Source organism: Desmodus rotundus, chromosome 5, assembly GCF_022682495.2.
Source record: "Desmodus rotundus isolate HL8 chromosome 5, HLdesRot8A.1, whole genome shotgun sequence".
Classification (NCBI taxonomy): Eukaryota; Metazoa; Chordata; class Mammalia; order Chiroptera; family Phyllostomidae; genus Desmodus; species Desmodus rotundus.
The window spans coordinates 166975821-166991924 of NC_071391.1; the positions used below are offsets into that span (position 1 = coordinate 166975821).

General features: G+C 60.1%; 2 protein-coding genes across 6 annotated transcripts in view; one reads left to right on the top strand and one right to left on the bottom strand.

Annotated features, from left to right (window-relative positions):
- Positions 1–4171, top strand: part of PXDN (peroxidasin) — a 55590-nt gene extending 51419 nt beyond the window's left edge. For all 3 annotated transcript variants that reach the window (XM_053924597.2, XM_053924596.2, XM_045189548.3), the window contains 2 exons: positions 1511–1624; positions 2005–4171. In XM_053924597.2, the coding sequence (XP_053780572.1) occupies positions 1511–1624; positions 2005–2124 (234 nt within the window). In that variant the 3' untranslated portion in view covers positions 2125–4171. The remainder of the gene's footprint in view (positions 1–1510; positions 1625–2004) is intronic.
- Positions 4172–13683: 9512 nt separating this feature from the next.
- Positions 13684–16104, bottom strand: part of TPO (thyroid peroxidase) — a 36316-nt gene continuing 33895 nt past the window's right edge. For all 3 annotated transcript variants that reach the window (XM_071221589.1, XM_045189546.3, XM_053924648.2), the window contains one exon: positions 13684–15771. In XM_071221589.1, coding sequence (XP_071077690.1) covers positions 15733–15771 — 39 coding nt within the window. In that variant the 3' untranslated portion in view covers positions 13684–15732. The remainder of the gene's footprint in view (positions 15772–16104) is intronic.

Consider the following 16104-nt stretch of genomic DNA (forward strand, 5'->3'; position numbering starts at 1 on the left):
GTGGGGCTGTGAAGGAGACTCCGGCCTCAGGCCGGCTCTGCGGCCACCTCTCCAGGAGTGACGGGTGCAGCGTGGTCCCCAGGAGGGCCTGGAGCGGCTTGAGGTCCAGCCGTCTGGCTGTGTGTCTAGATCCCAGGGCCAGGGCCCCAGGGTCTCCCAGGCTCTCCTCAGAGGGTCGTCAGGGCTGTGCTAAAAAGGAATGGTCTCCCCTCCCACAGCTCAGGGAGCTAATTTCTGCCTTTCCTGGCCCCGCCAGATTCGTTACCAGAAAGGGGCACATCACCTGAGCCAGAGACACAGCCCAGGCTGAGGCGGGCGCTAGGGACCCAAGGGGCTGGGCGCTGGGCATCCTGAGGATATGGGCCTGGAGTGTGGTGACCGCTCTGCCACCCGCAGGGTGGAATCACGCCCTATGTTCTTCACTCATCTGTGCCCCAGGGCTCAGAGCAGGGTCCTTGGTGGCCGCTCAGGGTGGGGGTGGCAGGCCGCAGGCGCGGCCCCATCGCCTCACCCAGTTTGGGTCCTCCTGGTCATCTCCAGGGCCAGTGGGTCTGGGTCCTGTGGCCGCTTCCGGCTCCTCGCTGCAGGGGCCCGCAGCCAGCAGCACCCTCCCTTCGTCCCTCCTCTCCCGCCCCGTGTATGACTGGCAGCTGACGTCTGGTAGCTTTGGCGTCAGTGTCTCAGGCACAGAGCTGGCTACAGCTCAGCCTGTCTGAAAGTGGCTGCCCCCTTGGTGATAATGCAGGTGACACGGGTCGTTATGGGCAGGGACAGGGTGTGACCCCGGGTCATGTGGCCCTGGGAGGTCAGGGACCTGTTACCAGTGGCCCGAGGTCAGTGAACACACGGAGGTCTGAGTGTGCGGCTGTCGCGTCCACTACGGTCCTGTGTCCAGGTGTCCTGGTGCTGCAGAAGCTTCACGGGGGGTTACAGGCCAAGGCATCGGGGCCACCTCTGTCGTCAGCTGAGGTTCAGTCGCCTGTGACAGAAAACCCAGGTGACGGTGCTCTGAGGGGGATGTCCACCTTCTCCGGAGGCTGGAGGGACGCAGGCCGGGCTGCCAGACACCCCACGTGCAGAGACCCAGACCTGCCACCATGGCCCTGTTGGAGGGCTCCCCTCGGGAAGGCCTGCTGTGGGCTGGTGGCCGCTCACAGCCTGCATTCTTCGAAAAACCAGGGCAGGGTGTCCGTCGTCCCCGGGGCTCCTGCTTACGGTCCTGGGAGAGCGTCTCGTTCATTCGTTCCTGAGCTTTTTCTCCATGTTTTAGTGACTGCTCACCTCATCTCGGCTGTGGCCACTGCTGACCTGAGAGGAGGAGGGCAGTGCCACCACGGGGCTCTGGGACAGACATTCCCAGCTGTCGAAGGAGCCCGTCTGAGCTCCTGGACAGTCCTTAGAGACGTCCATCTGCGTCCCTGCTCGCCACGGGGCACCGTCCCTGTGGCGGGCTGGGGATGGCTGAGGCCACAGGCCCCCTGGACTGACAGCACATGTGTTGGCTTCACAGATAAAGAAACTTGAGTCTCGGCTCAGCAGGGCCGAGTGCACCGATGCGGACGGGGAGCCCCATGCAGACGGCGCCCAGTGGAAACAAGACGCGTGCACGCTCTGTGAATGCCGCGTGAGTACGGCCCCGTCTCTGGGACCCATGCAGCCAGCTGCCCAGTGGTCAGTGGGGCCCCACTCGGCAGTGGAGGCTCCTCCCTCTTCCCTGGGAGGCGTGGGCTCTTCCCCTGGCCACTGTAAAAGGTTGACCCCCTGGTGTGTTCATACCTGCAGGGAAGACTGGCCCTGCCGGGCAGCTCTGGGTCCCTGGGACAGTGTATGAGGGTCTGGCTGCAGACATCTGGACAGGAAGCTCAGAGCAAAGCACTGAGGGGGACAGGATGGGAACAAAGGGGTCAGACCTGAGCTGTCAGGACCCGAGGGGGAAGTGGGCGTGATGCACAGGGCAGTGGGGGTGGGGCCAGGAGCTAACTGGTCCGCCCCATCTCCCTCCAGGACGGGCAGGTCACCTGCTTCGTGGAAGCCTGCCAGCCTGCTGACTGCCCAGCGCCCGTGAGAATGGATGGAGCCTGTTGCCCGTCCTGCCCAAAGGACACCCAGGGAACTCGGCCTTAGACCCTCGTGCTCCAGGGAGCCCCTTGTGCGTCCCCTGAGGTCACCGGCCAGTGCAGGGCACGCAGGCAGGAGGACACCGAGGACTCGGGCCGCTTCAGACACAGCGCGGGGAGCTCAGACTGGAGACCGTGCGGCGGGAGCAGACACGAGTCCTAACTTCACGTTAGATTCTCAGGTTTCTATTTAATTTTTTTAATGAAAAGTCGGTGCTACTATTACATTGCACAGTTAAGTCGTTTAGGCCCCTGCAGTGACTCCCCGACGGATGCCACCATGCCTCTTGACGGAAAGCCGCCCCACCGGGCCCTCACCCGCGGAGCCTGCGGATGGAAGGCACACCGCGTTTGCAGAGGGGCTCCGTCTTCGGCCAGCGGAACAGTCTCTCTCGAGCATGTGCGGGTGGCGCAGGCTCTGGCACCCCAGTAACCCCAGTGCCTGCCCTCCGGTCCCCACGGCCCACGCGCACCAGCCACTGCTCAGAGCAGATTCCCGAGGCCCCAGCACGCGAGCACCCCTGTGGCTTCTCCGCCCCCTCACACGGGACTCAGGGCATCAAGCCCCATTTAGTGACAGGCTGGTGCTCTCCGCACCTGCTGCCGGGCTTCGGGCCAGATGGCAGGCCTCCCTCCATGGTGGCGGCGCTCCGCTCGCACACCACGGGTTGTGCCTCGCCCGGTGCACGCAACCACCGCCCACCGAGCTCCCGGTGGTTTTCCGTGGGGGGTGTGCGAGTGCTGGAGCCTCTGACTTCTGCGTCAGTGCCTTAGAGAAGCGGCGTCCCTTTACCTCATCCAGACGTTCAGCGTGCGGACGTTTTGTGAAAGCTCGCCCAGGGTTTCGGCGTCAGATCGGGCCGGAAAGTCGTCCTTTTCTGTCTGCAGAAGGTCTTCCAGAATTCGGTGAAAAGCAGCTGTCATACCTCAGGTCGCACTCTCTCTAATGGACCAGGAACCTCCCGTTTCGTTCTGAAAAGTCAAACCTCAGTTTTCCAACATCTCCCATCTCGAACAGTTTGATTCTCGGCCAAATTGTTCAAGGAACATTAATCTCGGTTGTTGAGCAAATCTTCGGTTCTCCATCCAGGACCCCTTTCGTGCTGACGGCTGTGTAATTTGGTTTTCGAGCAAATTGCTGCGTGGACAGCCTTCCGGAACGAGTGACGTTTGAGAGCCGAGGTTCCGCTGCGCAGTGATCCGTGTTCTGAGACGTGCTCCCTGCACATGTGTGTTCGGTCTCGCAGACGCTGTCTCGGGTCCCCACTGCGTGTCGGGCACTGCGTGGGGCCCGGACGAGAGACCCGCCTGCCTTCCCACGAGCAGACGCACAGGGGCACGGCGCGTCGGCACACGGCTGGGCGTGCTGATGGTGCATGTCACTGTGCACATCTCCGTGTCGGGTGGGCAGTGCCAAAGCCTGGCTTCAGTGCTGTGGGCGTGCCCTCTGCGCCACGGGCTGCCACAGCTCCGGGGCAGCGCTGACATCCTGCCCTGGGCACAGTCGCAGTGGATTCAAACACAGCCTGACTTCTTAGCCCCGTGTCGCAGGTCAGAGCTGGAGGTGTTTCCTGGGACACGGGACGTCGTCTGCAACATGGAGTCAGACTGAGTCATCTGGCCTCGGAACTGGTGTCTGTGAGCCAGGAGGTGGAGGCCTTGGTTGGGAAGTGGGGCGGTTCCGTAAGGCGGCCACAGACCCTGGCTCGGAGAGCGGGCTAGAGTCCAGGTGCCGGGGAGGCATGCATGTGGCAACTCGTGAGGCTCGGGCGAGTGCCTGGTGGCGCTCCGTACCCTGAGGGGGAGGCCGAGTCACAGTGAAGTCCAGCGGCAGGCAGGGAGCCTGGGGGTCTAGGTGTGACCCCACGTGTGGTGTGGCAGCCGTGGGCAGGGCGGGAGGCGCTGTGATTGGAAGCAGAGTGTACCTGTTATTTACTTTCCTGCCTGTTGGCAACAGTTCTGTGCTCATTGTAATCAGTACGTTACCAAAGAAATGTTTGCACTATGTAACGATGCCTTTCAGTTGGAATAAACGGGCCACGCTTTCCCGTGGAGATTGGCGTCCTTCTTTGCCGTGAACCCGCGGTCAGGCCACGCCCTGGGAGATTGAAGCGTGGTGCGAGAGGAGGGCGTTCCTACACAGGCCCTTGGTGCATTTTCAAGGTGTTTGGTATTTAGGAAAAACGTATTCTCTGACAGGTTCAGGGAGCCCCCCGATCCGCACAAACTGAGTTTTATGTTAACATTTTTGGGGACTTTAGCATTTCACTACCCAGCTGCAGCCAGGCGACCCTGGGCCTCGGGTGAGCAGGACCGAGGTCGTCAGGGTCAGGGGTCACAGGCAGGAGCAGGTTTGCGGCTTGGCCTGTGATTCCAGGGCAGGTGGCCCAGCGGCACCAGGCCGCCTGCAGGGGGAGAGTGGTCTGGTGCATCCTGTTCTGACCTGGGCCTGTCCTGCAGGCCCGAGTCTGTCCCCGCGGTCACCATCCTGAGTTTCCGCGGCACCCGCGTGACTGACTGCCCTGAACGGACCGTGTCCTTGTCCCTCCCAGTGATGAGTGTTGGGCCTTCGTGTGTGAAACTGCGCATTGCGTGTTTGTGGTGACAACTATTCTCGAGGCCAAGGCGTTGACGGGGAGCGGGCTGGAGTTCCAGAAGCTCCAGCTGCCGGGTCTGGGTCCACTGAGGAGAGAACTCGGCCTTATCTGCCATCTCGAGGCCTGGCTTCCTGGTTCAGAGGCCGAGGCTCCTAGGAAGGAAGCCCCGCCCAGAGCTGCAGGCCCCCTCATCCTTCCCACAGCAGCCTCCCCTCCTGTCCTCACTGCGTCCCCAAGTGCACAAAGTGACCTCACAGGGGCAGTTTTTCCATCCCAACTCTGAGCATCAGAATAATCACTCCTCCAGCCGGCTCTGCCAGGAAGGGCCGTTCCAGGACGAGCTGCTGAGGACAGAATGTCCGTGTCCCTTTCCTGTCTGCAGTGACCGTCCAGTGTCAGCACATGGGGTGGCTCTTCTGTGGGAACCTTCTCTGCTTCGTTAGACACTTTCCTGCTCCAACATCGAGCGTAAATTTAGGTGTTGTGGGTGAGGCCCTTTCCAGCGTGCTTCACCTGAATCGGATCTGCTCAATGGCTGTTCACACATGTTAAAAGCCCCGCATGCCGCCGCTGCTCGAGCTCAGCATCGCATGCTTTGTAGATGTCCGCTTCCTCCAGCATGCACGGGTGTCCTTGTTGTCTCGTCCTGACTTGCAAAACAAATCAGGACTCAGATGCGCTGCCGCTGAGCCCCGGGGACGTGCCGGAAAACCCAGCATTTAGAAATCACTGCACCAGAAATCAACTAAGACAATGGCCTTGGCCGGCACTGCTTGTCACTGAACTCAGAGCAGGGACACGTGAGAAGGGTCCAGGGGCCATGCTTGCCATGTGTCCCCAGGCACATCTGAGCACGGGCCTTGGGGGCCACTTCTGTGCCTCGAGCCTGGGGGCCCTGGCTCAGTCCCACGCCCTCCGCCACGGAGACCAGATGGTTTCCATTCCACGTTTACTTGGAACTGGGGTTCATTCCATGTGGAGCCCCGTGGGCGGGATGGAGCTGCGTGGGTCACGGGCGCGTCCTCACACCTGCGGCGTGATGCCGGGTCACTTGCTGCCGTGTCGGCCGTGTGGCCTTGGCTGAGCCACCGAACTTCTCTCTTTCTTTGCTCATTTTTAAACCAGAGACGGTGGCACCTGTGGCCTCAGGAGCGGCACGGGCATCCCCCGCTGTGCTCACAGCGAGGTCCAGCGCAGAACAGGGCTCGACAGCGTGTGGTGGGGCTTCCATGCCCTCGCGGTGGCCCCTGTGTGCAGCCTTGCCTGCCACGGAGCTGGCACCCCTGGGTCCCATGATTCGGTCTTGAAAACATGGTATGTGGTGATGCAGGTTTTTACGCAGACGAGAAGCAGCTGGATGCCGTCCTTGCTTCCCCAGGCGGCCCAAAGCTACAGGCAGCGAGTTCCAAGGAGACGCCCTCACCCAACCCAGGACGTCCAGAGTGGGGGCCGGCGGCTGCAGCCCCCAGCCCAGAGGAGCCTCCCAGGTCCCTGCAGACTCAGCCCCCACTCTTCCCACTTTTGCACAGAATGTACCAGAATGCAAGAGGGTGCGGGGCCTCAGCCTGCTAAGTGCTGGCTGTTTGCTCACACGATGGAGCCCCCCTGAGCCTGTAAAATGACCTGCGTTGTGAGGACTTTTACAAGTAGACGCGGTAACGTCAGTGAGAAAATGCCCACGTAGACGTCCAAGCTGCTGGGACCCATGTGTGCACAGAGCCGGGGGTCCTCTCCTGGCCTGCCTGCCCAGGGGGCCCCTGTCCCACAAAGAAGGAGCCAGGTCTGAGCCCCTCGGGACTGAGGCCATGCAGCTCTGTTCTCCTAGATCACCTGGGGACGCAAGCTTGCTGACCACACCCCAGAATTCCTTTGCTCTGTGGACCCTGCGGGTAAGTACCCCCAGCCCTGTGGGGAGGCATTGCCACCGTGACGACCGCTGAGGGGTCAGGGCCCGCGAGCAACGGCTCACCTCCCATGCCCGACGTCCCCTGGTCTGGAGGACATGCTCGGTGACGTCACCCACAAACGTGGGCCTCGGCGGGCCGTGAGTTCGGGCTCTGCAGGCTGATGAACCGACTTGGCCCCTTGAAGGCCGTGGTGGGTGCGCAGCCATCCTCTGTGAGCGGAATGACACCTGCACTGGACTCATTTATTAACCGCTTCGCCACCCTCCCCCTCCGCGTTCGCTGCCTTCCACCCGCTTCACGCGGTGCACTCCGCCGGCGGCAGCCAGCGGGTCTCACGACGCTGGCAGGTGCTTCCTGCAGATTGGCCCCAAGTGCCCCTGTGGGAACCTGATTTCCTGCTGTTGTCACCAAGTGTCACCTTTGCTCAGCAAGACTGCAGGGAACTGAACAGTCCACCAACCAGGAGCGGATGTCAGGCCCATCGAGGTCTTCTGGAACCTTCCAGCCCGGACAGCTGCCGGCGGGCACTGACTCGTCAGGAGGCCTCACACCTGACGGGCTCCGGGGCCTCGAGTTTGGTGGTGGCTGGGGCACCAGTGCCAGAAACCAGTGCCAGGCCCTCCAGTGCTGCTGGGCCCGGCTCTGTCCAGGGGCTTCCGTCTGGGCATCTTGATGGCAAACCAGGGGGCATCCCCGTGTCTGTTCTCTGCCCCCTCGGGTCCAGAAACGAGGTTTCCCTCTCCATCGGGGGAACTTTTGATGCTGCAGCAACGAGTGACTTGGAGTAGTCCTCCCCCCAACCTGTGGGGCCATCCTGTGACTCGAGTTGGCAGCTGTTGGCAGGAGCTCCCCCTGCTGGTCAGGCCCAGCTCATGTACTACCTGCGTGCGCCACCCCCACCCCCACCCCCAAAGCTTCTGCAGCAAAGGCGGACTGTGTGTCCCTGGGTTGCCTGCTGGTGGTGGGCGCCCTGACCCAGCACACACAGCTGCCCTGCGCCTGACGTGGGAAGAGGGGGACCCCTTGGACCAACCACGAGGCTGTGCCCTTGCCTGGCACCCTGTCAATTTGCAGTGATTCTTACCTGGGACTTGGCCCCATCGTGTCCCAGACGCCAGGCCGGCGGGGTCAAGGGAACCAGGGCCAAGCTTGCCTTCTCTTGGTCACCACTGCTCGCCTGTGACCAGGGAGGGGTAAGGTGTCCTGGGGCCACCTGGGCAGGTACACTCTCCTGTTCTCGGGAGTCGAGCTGCCCCAGGGCCACTTCAGTGCCTTCTAGGCACCCGGAACGTGGGGTGGGAGGGGCACCCCCAGGACATTCCCGGGGGGCCACAGAGAACAGCTGGCCCAGGCCCAGGCCGGCACCTGCTGTGGCTGTGGAGGCCACAGGAAAAGCCGAGGGGCTGTTTGGGGAGCCATACCCTGCCTTGACCCCGAGTTGGAGTCAGCCATCTATTTATTGGTGGAAATGGAGACTCTTCCTGGAGGACAGTCCCTGCACCCGAGGACTGTAGCCTCGCAGCAGCTGGGACAGGTGCCAGGCGCCCAGCTGGCTGACCCGCCCTCGGGCGTGGCCTCCCGAGGAGAGGCAGCTGCCTTCCTGCCCACGCTGGCCCTGGGCGGGGATGCAGCTGCTGGGCCCACAGTGCCTTGGGAAGAACGGGCCCTTCTCTGCAGGACACCACCTGCTGACCGCCCACCCCAGCCCCAGCTGCCCCCTGCACGGTCCCCAGAGCCTCCAGAGCGTCTCAGGGTCTGGGCAGCACTGGGCCTGCGCCCTCGCCCCTGGATGTGGGAAGCCCAGGCCCTCCTCTGCCCAGGTCCTGGTCATAAAAGCCCATTGGTCTCAGTCAGGACCCCGTGCACCGCTCTGGGCTGGCCTGCCAGGGCTGCAGCTGCGCTGGCTCTGCAGGGCACGGGGGCAGCCAGGGGTCAGGCTCCGAGGGACACGGCTGTCACACAGCCAGTGGAGTGTGGTGTCCGCAAAGAATGACGGGGTGGGGTTTGGAAAGGGGGGGATGTCAGGGGCTCTGGGACCTGTCTCCTCTGGAACTTGCTGGGGGCTGAGTAAGTGCCTCCAAGCACAGCATCCAGGGGGGCTCATGCCAGGAGGCAAACAGATCGTGTGCGAATAAGAGGATTGGGATGGGTGGGTGGGCTCCCTCGGCTCCTGGGACACTGAGCCCACCCAGCCCAGAGCCAGCTCTGCAGCTGCTCGCTGGGAGGCGGTGACTTGCTAACTTCTGAGGCTCTCAGCCCTTGTTCACACGGGATGAGTGTGGACGGACACACCAACCCTCTCTTGTCCAAGACCCACCTGAGCTCGAGCCTGGTGGGCAGAGCTCCCCACAGAGCCATCGTACAGCGGCGTTTGTGTGACAGGACATTTGGCCTATGCTTGCATGCCTCTGGTGACAGGGAGCTCATCCCTCTGAGGCCTTCTGGTTCTGGGTCAGCTGTCCCAGAACATCAGTCCAAAGTGAGCTCCTCCGTCACCTCTGCTCCTGGGCCACCTAAGCTTTCGCTGCAGGTCACACTCAGAATCCAAAGTGGCTCCCAGCAGCAGGCTCCAGTTCCACACGTCTCCTCGGGAGACTGCCCACCACCGTCATCGGCTCTGAGTCCTTGGTCCCTGGACTCCACAGAGACAGAGGAGCAACGGGGACGCTGGCCACGTGTCCTCAACTCTGGCTCATTTTTAACGACATTGAATCCTCTCACAAAACATGAAATGTTTCTATTCTTTTTAAGATTTTATTTATTTATTTTTAGAGCAAGGGGAAGGGAGGGAGAAAGAGAGAAACGGTGTGTGGTTGCCTCTCACACGCCCTCTCCTGGGGGCCTGGCAGCAACCCAGGCATGTGCCCTAACTGGGAATCAAACCCACAACCCTTGGGTTCAAAGACCAGTGCTTAAACCACTGAGCCACGGCTGTTTCTACATTTACTGATGGCTTTGCAGGTTCCTAATGTTATGTAGCCTTCTCTACAGATGTTGCACATTCTCCTTAGATTTATTGTTACGTTATGCTATTGTGGATGCAGTTTTTAATTCACTTCCTAGTTGTGTGTGGTTCGTACGCAAAAATGCAATTGAATTTGGGGTGTTGACCTGCATCCAAAAATCCTGATAAATTCAGTTACTAACCCTAATAGGCTTTTAAAGTATTCTCTGAGGTTTGCAACATAGACATCATTTTGGGGGTAAGAAATGAGGGTTCATGTGCTTCTCTCCAGTTCCCTGTGGCATTGGGCGCCCTGCTTGGTGGGCCTGGCAGGTCCCACCTGGCGGGGGGCAGGTGGGACGACCCCTCCCTCCCACTCGCGCAGTCGGTGCTTGGGAATCGTCGTCATTCGAGTGTTTTTCATCTATATATTGAACTCGAGGTTATTTTCTGCCGTTTTAGCACTGCTATGGAAGTATGTTTTTTGCAGCGTGTCATGCGCCCAGTCACACACGGGCCATCTGCTGGCGCTGCGGGTCCCCTGCTCACGAGTCAGTGCCTGTTTCCGGGCTGAACTTACAAGTCAGGACCGCAAGCAAGGCTTCTGTGCGTTAATGACTATGGCCACGGTCCCCACATTGTGTCCGGGGCCTGGTTCGTCCCGCAGGTGGGAAGTCCTCCAGCGCTCACGAGTCACGGGTGGTGCAAGAACACAGCCACCAGCTGTATTTAACACCTTCAGGGAGCACAGGCTCGGGCAGGGTGAGACCTCGCCTCCACGCCCAGGCGGCCTCCGCGCTGGTGCCGCGGGCCGGACAGCCGCGTGGTTCTCACTGCCGTGCCCGTCCGGCCGTTTCCACCTCGGGCTTGCCGAGATCCTGTTTGTCCGTCCTCCTTTACAAAGTTTCCGAAAACCTCTGCCGATCTTGGCTTCTCGGTGTTAATTCATCGCGGGCAAAGTTCCCACAGTGAACTGAAGTTTTCCGGGCCTTGCACGTAAAGCCTGGAGGAGTGGACAGGCCGGCGCTGGGGCAGGTGGAACCAGTGCAGCCCCCTCCGCGCCCTCTCGGGAAGCCCCACCCCGGCCTGGCTCACCTGCCCGACGGCCTGGGTTGAGGAGATTCCCCTTCTCTCTGCTTGGCGAGGTCACGGTGTGCTTGTCCCTGTGACCCCGGCCGTCCTGAGCTCCTGCCCTGGGATGTCTACCCTGCGGGCCGCACCTGGGCCCCCGCCGTGCTTGCTGCAGAGCGTCCCCTCTCCCCGTGGGTGGAGGGAGACCGTGTGAGCGCACTCGGCCACACACATGTCACCCCCGCCTCAAGGTCAACCCTCTGTCCCCAGGTCTTCTGTCCCGCAAAGTCAAGTGACCGCGAGCTCCCCTGTTCATCCACAGACTAAGGTGCAGCCTTGTGCTGTGTGTTTCTGTTAAAGACACGCTGTTTTTACAGACTGGTCATCCACTAACTTGGACTCAGAGCCAGCAGCACCGGAGCCTGAAGGAGGCGCCCGGGACCGGGCGCTCTCTGTCCAGCAGGTGGCGCTCGGCACTGGGCTTGCGGCCGCCGGGACCCGGGAAGCTACCGCCCAAAGCGCAGAGGCCGTGGGTAGATGGGGAGGAGGACCCTTGTGTATCAGACGTGCTGGAGCCAAAAGCGGAGCGAGGCCTTGTCCGCCCTGGGCCCAGAACGCGCCTCCGGCCGCGCACGCCGGGCTGCTCCGTGCTGCCCACCAGTGGCCTTCATGAGCGCTGCTGTGGGAATTCGTTTCATATTGAACCTTTCCACATTCGTCCCTCATCAGCTGTGAATGCCAGAGGTCAGTGCCCTTGGAGGTCTGAAGGGAAGAGGCAGCAGTGACCGTCCCACGTGCCACATGCTCCGCGACGCCCTCCCCCACCCCCGCGCAGCCGGGACGGGGACTCCGGTTCCCACCGCGTTGCAGTTCTCAGATGGACGCCAGAGGGCGCAGAAGCGCAGGCGGCTGCAGCTCCGCAGCTGCAGACCCGTCGGCCCGGATCCCCGCCAGGGCTCCGAGCCCAAACCGCAGGTGCGGTGCGCGCGCGCAGTGGGCTGCGGGTCCGCCTCGGGAAAGAAGGCCGTTCGCCCCCGCGGCAGCGTGGATGGACCGGAGACTATCTCACCGAGTGCCGAAGTCGGAGAAGGACAGAGGCGGTTGGGTCTCGCGTACACGTGGAATCTGAAGAACAGACAGAATGAAACAAACGCAGCAGACTCACAGACTCAGAGAACAGACTGATGGCGGCCGGGTGCGAGGGGCTGGGAACACGGATCGGCGGTCGCAGAACAGCCGCGGGTGTGACGTCCAGCTCGGGGCCAGAGTCAGTGATACTGAGATGACTGTGTGTGGGGTGGAGTGGGCGCTGGAGACACCAGGGGGCCTTTGTGAGGTGCATGACTGTCTCCACCGCGCTGTCCACCGAAACCGACACAATGATGTTGATCGTGAACTGTAGTTAAAACATAAAACCAAAGAGCAACGAGGCATACGGAGTTGGGTGCTTTACATTTTATCAGGACGAGGAAAGCTAAAGTAAACTCATAACTGAAAAATAAAAATAATAAAAAGATTAAATAAGACAGTCCAGTACTTTTCACGAGTTAAAAAAATAAAAGAGGCCCTGGCTGGTGTAGCTCAGTGGACTGAGTGCCGGCCTGAGAACCAGAGTTGCTGGTTCAATTCCCAGTCGGGGCACATGCCAGGTTCCCAGTAGGGGGCGTCCGAGAGGCATTTCTCTCCCTCTCTCCCTTCCCCTCTCTAAAAGTAAATAAAATCTTTATTTTAAAAAAAAACAGCAACAGAAACTCTGCCCGTCACCTCTGGACCCAAACACTCACTTAGGCTGGACTTTTAGAAGCAGGTGTATGTTACCACAGGCTGTTCCCCTGGGGGGAGACTCTACATTACAGTAAAAACAGAAGAACAAGGCAAAATTTCTCCACAATCCCATTTTGTAAAAAATAAATCGGTCTTCAGTAGTTCATTTGTTTTTAAATGTTTTCGACGTCAGGGTTTCTACTTTGCACATTTGCGCCAACTGCACAGATGGAACTGAATCCTGACTTTTTACTCCAAGTTGCACGGGGCTCGTTTCCCTGTTCCCAGCTTTTCTCTGTCCCTGTGCCCGCCCCCCAGCCCCGGCCCCCACCTAACCTGGCCAGGGAGGCCTGCGGGCTTTTAAGGGTGGAGATTTTGGAGGCAGGCCCAGGGGTGGGTCCCACTGGAATATTCTCCAGCCAGGTGAGTCCTGTCAGAGACCCTGTCTCCACTGATTAGCTGGCGCTGGGGGTGGGGGGAGGCACTTAGTCAGTGCAGCTGGGCCTGAGGTCAGCGCCACCCAACCCCTGCGGCATCCGCATCGCTGGTCAGGTTTTGCTGCTTTTCTGCACCTGGAGCTGAAACACCACTGAGGCCTAGTTGTTATCCCTGGGGAGGAAAGGCCAGGGGGTTGGAACCGCATGACCAATGACGTGCCAGGGGAGGAAAGGCCACCTGGGGACAGGGTCCTTGTTTCCCCCATTGCTAGACACCTGGGCTTCCCACCCAGGTGACCTCCTGTACCTGCCCGTGGTCCCTGCTCTGCCCCCATCCAAGGGCCACAGACTCACCAGAGGTCCCGAGAACCGCGGGTCAGACCAGAAATGCACCCCCTTCAGGGCCAGCTTGGCTCCGAAGGTTCCGGGGTCATCTGGGTTTTAAGCCCAAAGATACACAGGTCATGTGGGCACCTGTGACTCCCCAGAGGACCCCAGACCCGAGGCTCGTCCAGTCTGCACGTCACACGGGGGTGACCCCCCTGCCCCATGTGTGGGCCAATGTTGACATGATCACACCTCCCTTACAAAGTCGCCTTTGTGAAAATGTCTCCAAGTCTGGCAACGTTTTGCATTTCGAGCCGTTCTGCTGAAAGGCTCTGAGCCCGAGGCACCAGCAAAATGAAGGCTGTGTGGGGTGTGACTTTCCACCCGGCGGCCTGCAGGGGATCGTCCAGGCAGCCCCAAGGTTCAGGGGAACACTCTCCCCGCCCCCTGTATTTGCTAAGCCAATCGAAATGGATGAAAACTCACCTGTGGAGAACACAGAACGTGCAAAATAACTTTTATTCTTTTGAAATGAATGCTGCTGTAATAGCGCACATTGCCTCCCCCGAAAGTTACAACAGAAGTGGCATTGAACAGAAACAAACAGAAATGAACACTGTCGGGTTGCTGCATGGTGAAAAAATTAAATTTTGCAGTTTTTTGATAGGGCCTTTACTTTTTTCACAGTTCTTGTCACTGCATCAATAGACACAGAATGTTCTTTCTCCAAATTAAAAATAAATTCAAAACCATTTAAAGAATACTCTGTTTAAACAAAACTAGACAGGCCCTAAGGGACATCTAAAAAAAGGTATATGTAAAACCTATCAACAGTTTTGTTAAAGCTAAATCGCCTCATATTGTAGTTTAAATGTTTTACTGATTGATCATTGTTTCCCTTGAAGTTTAAAAATCACTCTGCTTCTATGGAAACAATGTTGTTTTGTCACCAACAACTCTAAGGGCCTTTCCGTGACCTGGCGGGGACAGGAAGGGCCGGCAGTCAGCCAGGCCTGTGACCCTGTCCTGGCCTGGGCGTCACCTGAGAGATGTGGTCTCTGGTGGCCACGTCCCCTCCTCCGGGTGCTGGGCAACTGCTGGCTGTGGGTCTGGGGATTTGGCCACCCTGACCCGGGACCCACAGGCCGGTCCTCCTTGGGCTGCACCCCCCACGGCTTCCCCACTTGGGAGGAGGGGGAGCAGAGCCACACACCTGACCCTGCCCACCCAGGGGCTCTCCCTTCCCCACTCCCCCACCACCAGTGGACAATTCCTGCCTGGAGTGGAACGTTGCCCAGGAAAGCAGAGGCTCAGGTCCCTGGGACATCCGGCCCTGCACTGAGGAACAGCCCTTCAGGGGCCCCTCTCTGCAAGGTTTGTCCCCCCTGCCCCGGCTGTCCCTGAGGTGGAGGACCACAGGCAGGGGGACCCTGCCTGGTCTGCTGATGGCACCGAGACCCCCCGATGAGATTGCGGGCGCTCTTTCCAGATCCCTCTGTGTGGCTGATTTCACGGCCTGTGTCACTGGGCCATCAGGTACCCAGAGAGCTGCACAAGCATCATGTGACACACATCCTTGTGAGTGATGTGCACGAGATCAGTGTCCGAGTCCGACCAGCACAGCAGGCGGCCCTGCAGGCACGTGGGTGGACCGAGGAGAGGGAGGGGCCCTGCCTACCTGCCTCCCTCCTCCCTCCGGGCTTTGGCTGGTCTGGGCCACGGCCCTCATTTCCAGCTCGGCTGCAGCTGTGGGTGCTGAGGGGCAGCTGTGAGCACTTCAGCTCCCTGTCCCTTCTTGTCGCCCCCCAGCAGGTGCTGGGCAAGTGGGCTTAGTGAGTGAGCAGCGGGTCGGCGGCCTGCATCATGCGTGGGGCCCTTGCTCCACGTCCAGCAAGGTGAGGTTTGAAGCTCATCCTGGGCTCGGCAAGCCCACAGGGAACCTGGCTCCTCAAGTGGCAGCTGAGGGATGAGATGGCACAGTGTCACTCCAGGGACAAGAGGCCAGGACAGCGAGAGGCTGCCCTGTGCAAGGACGGGAACGAGGGCAGCAGCTGTCCTCAGATGCTGGTAAAGCACCCGTGGGAAGCAGTGGCCGAGTCTGTGTTCCCCATGTTGGCCAGCAGGTGGTGCTGTCTGCGCTTGTCACACAGGAAAGGCTGGTACCGGGTTGCAGTGGTGTATTCGTCACAGCTCCATTGGCTGGGACAGCAAGTGGGCGGGCCTCTCTGTGACACAGACTCAGTGGTGGCTTTGAAACACATTAAGTGTTTCTGAAGGATCTATCGCCCACGTCAGTTTGTCCCAGTCAGGCATTTGAAACACGCAAGCGTCTGGTCACTCGGCCTGGTCACGGTCCATGGAACTCAAGACAGATGTGACTGATGCCGACTTTTACTCTTCAGCAGTTGGTACAAGACGGAGAGCCCAGACCGGCGCCACTTCCATAAACAGAGAGACTGCTTGAGCTGAGGCCTCTCCCCCTTGTGGTTTGGGACGGAGGTTCCCGGCTCCTCTGAGTGCTGGGAGCCGCACTGGGGAGCCGAGGGTCGTGGGCCTGGTGACGGCTTCCTACTCACAGAGGAGGGTCTGGGACCCGCAGGCTGGGTCCTGCGGGAGAGAAGAGAGGTGAGCACACGGACCAACGGGCACCGTGTGGGCTTGGTCCCAGCGTGGCCGCCGCCCACGCTGACTTGCTCTGCACACAGGTGCCACCCAGGACGGGTCGTTTTAGCTCTGGGGTCGCAGGGCCAGCCCATCACTCCCGTTTTGGACAGGCCCCCGCTGCCTACAAGTCGCTGTCTAACACAACATCACTCAGTCTTACACAGAAGATTAAAGTGGTAAAAAGTACGTTCAGACTGATTTTCCCCCACGCGGATCATAATTATTTCATTTTTCTCGACAGCCCACACTTTCTGTCAGCTCCCGGTTCCCCTCCTG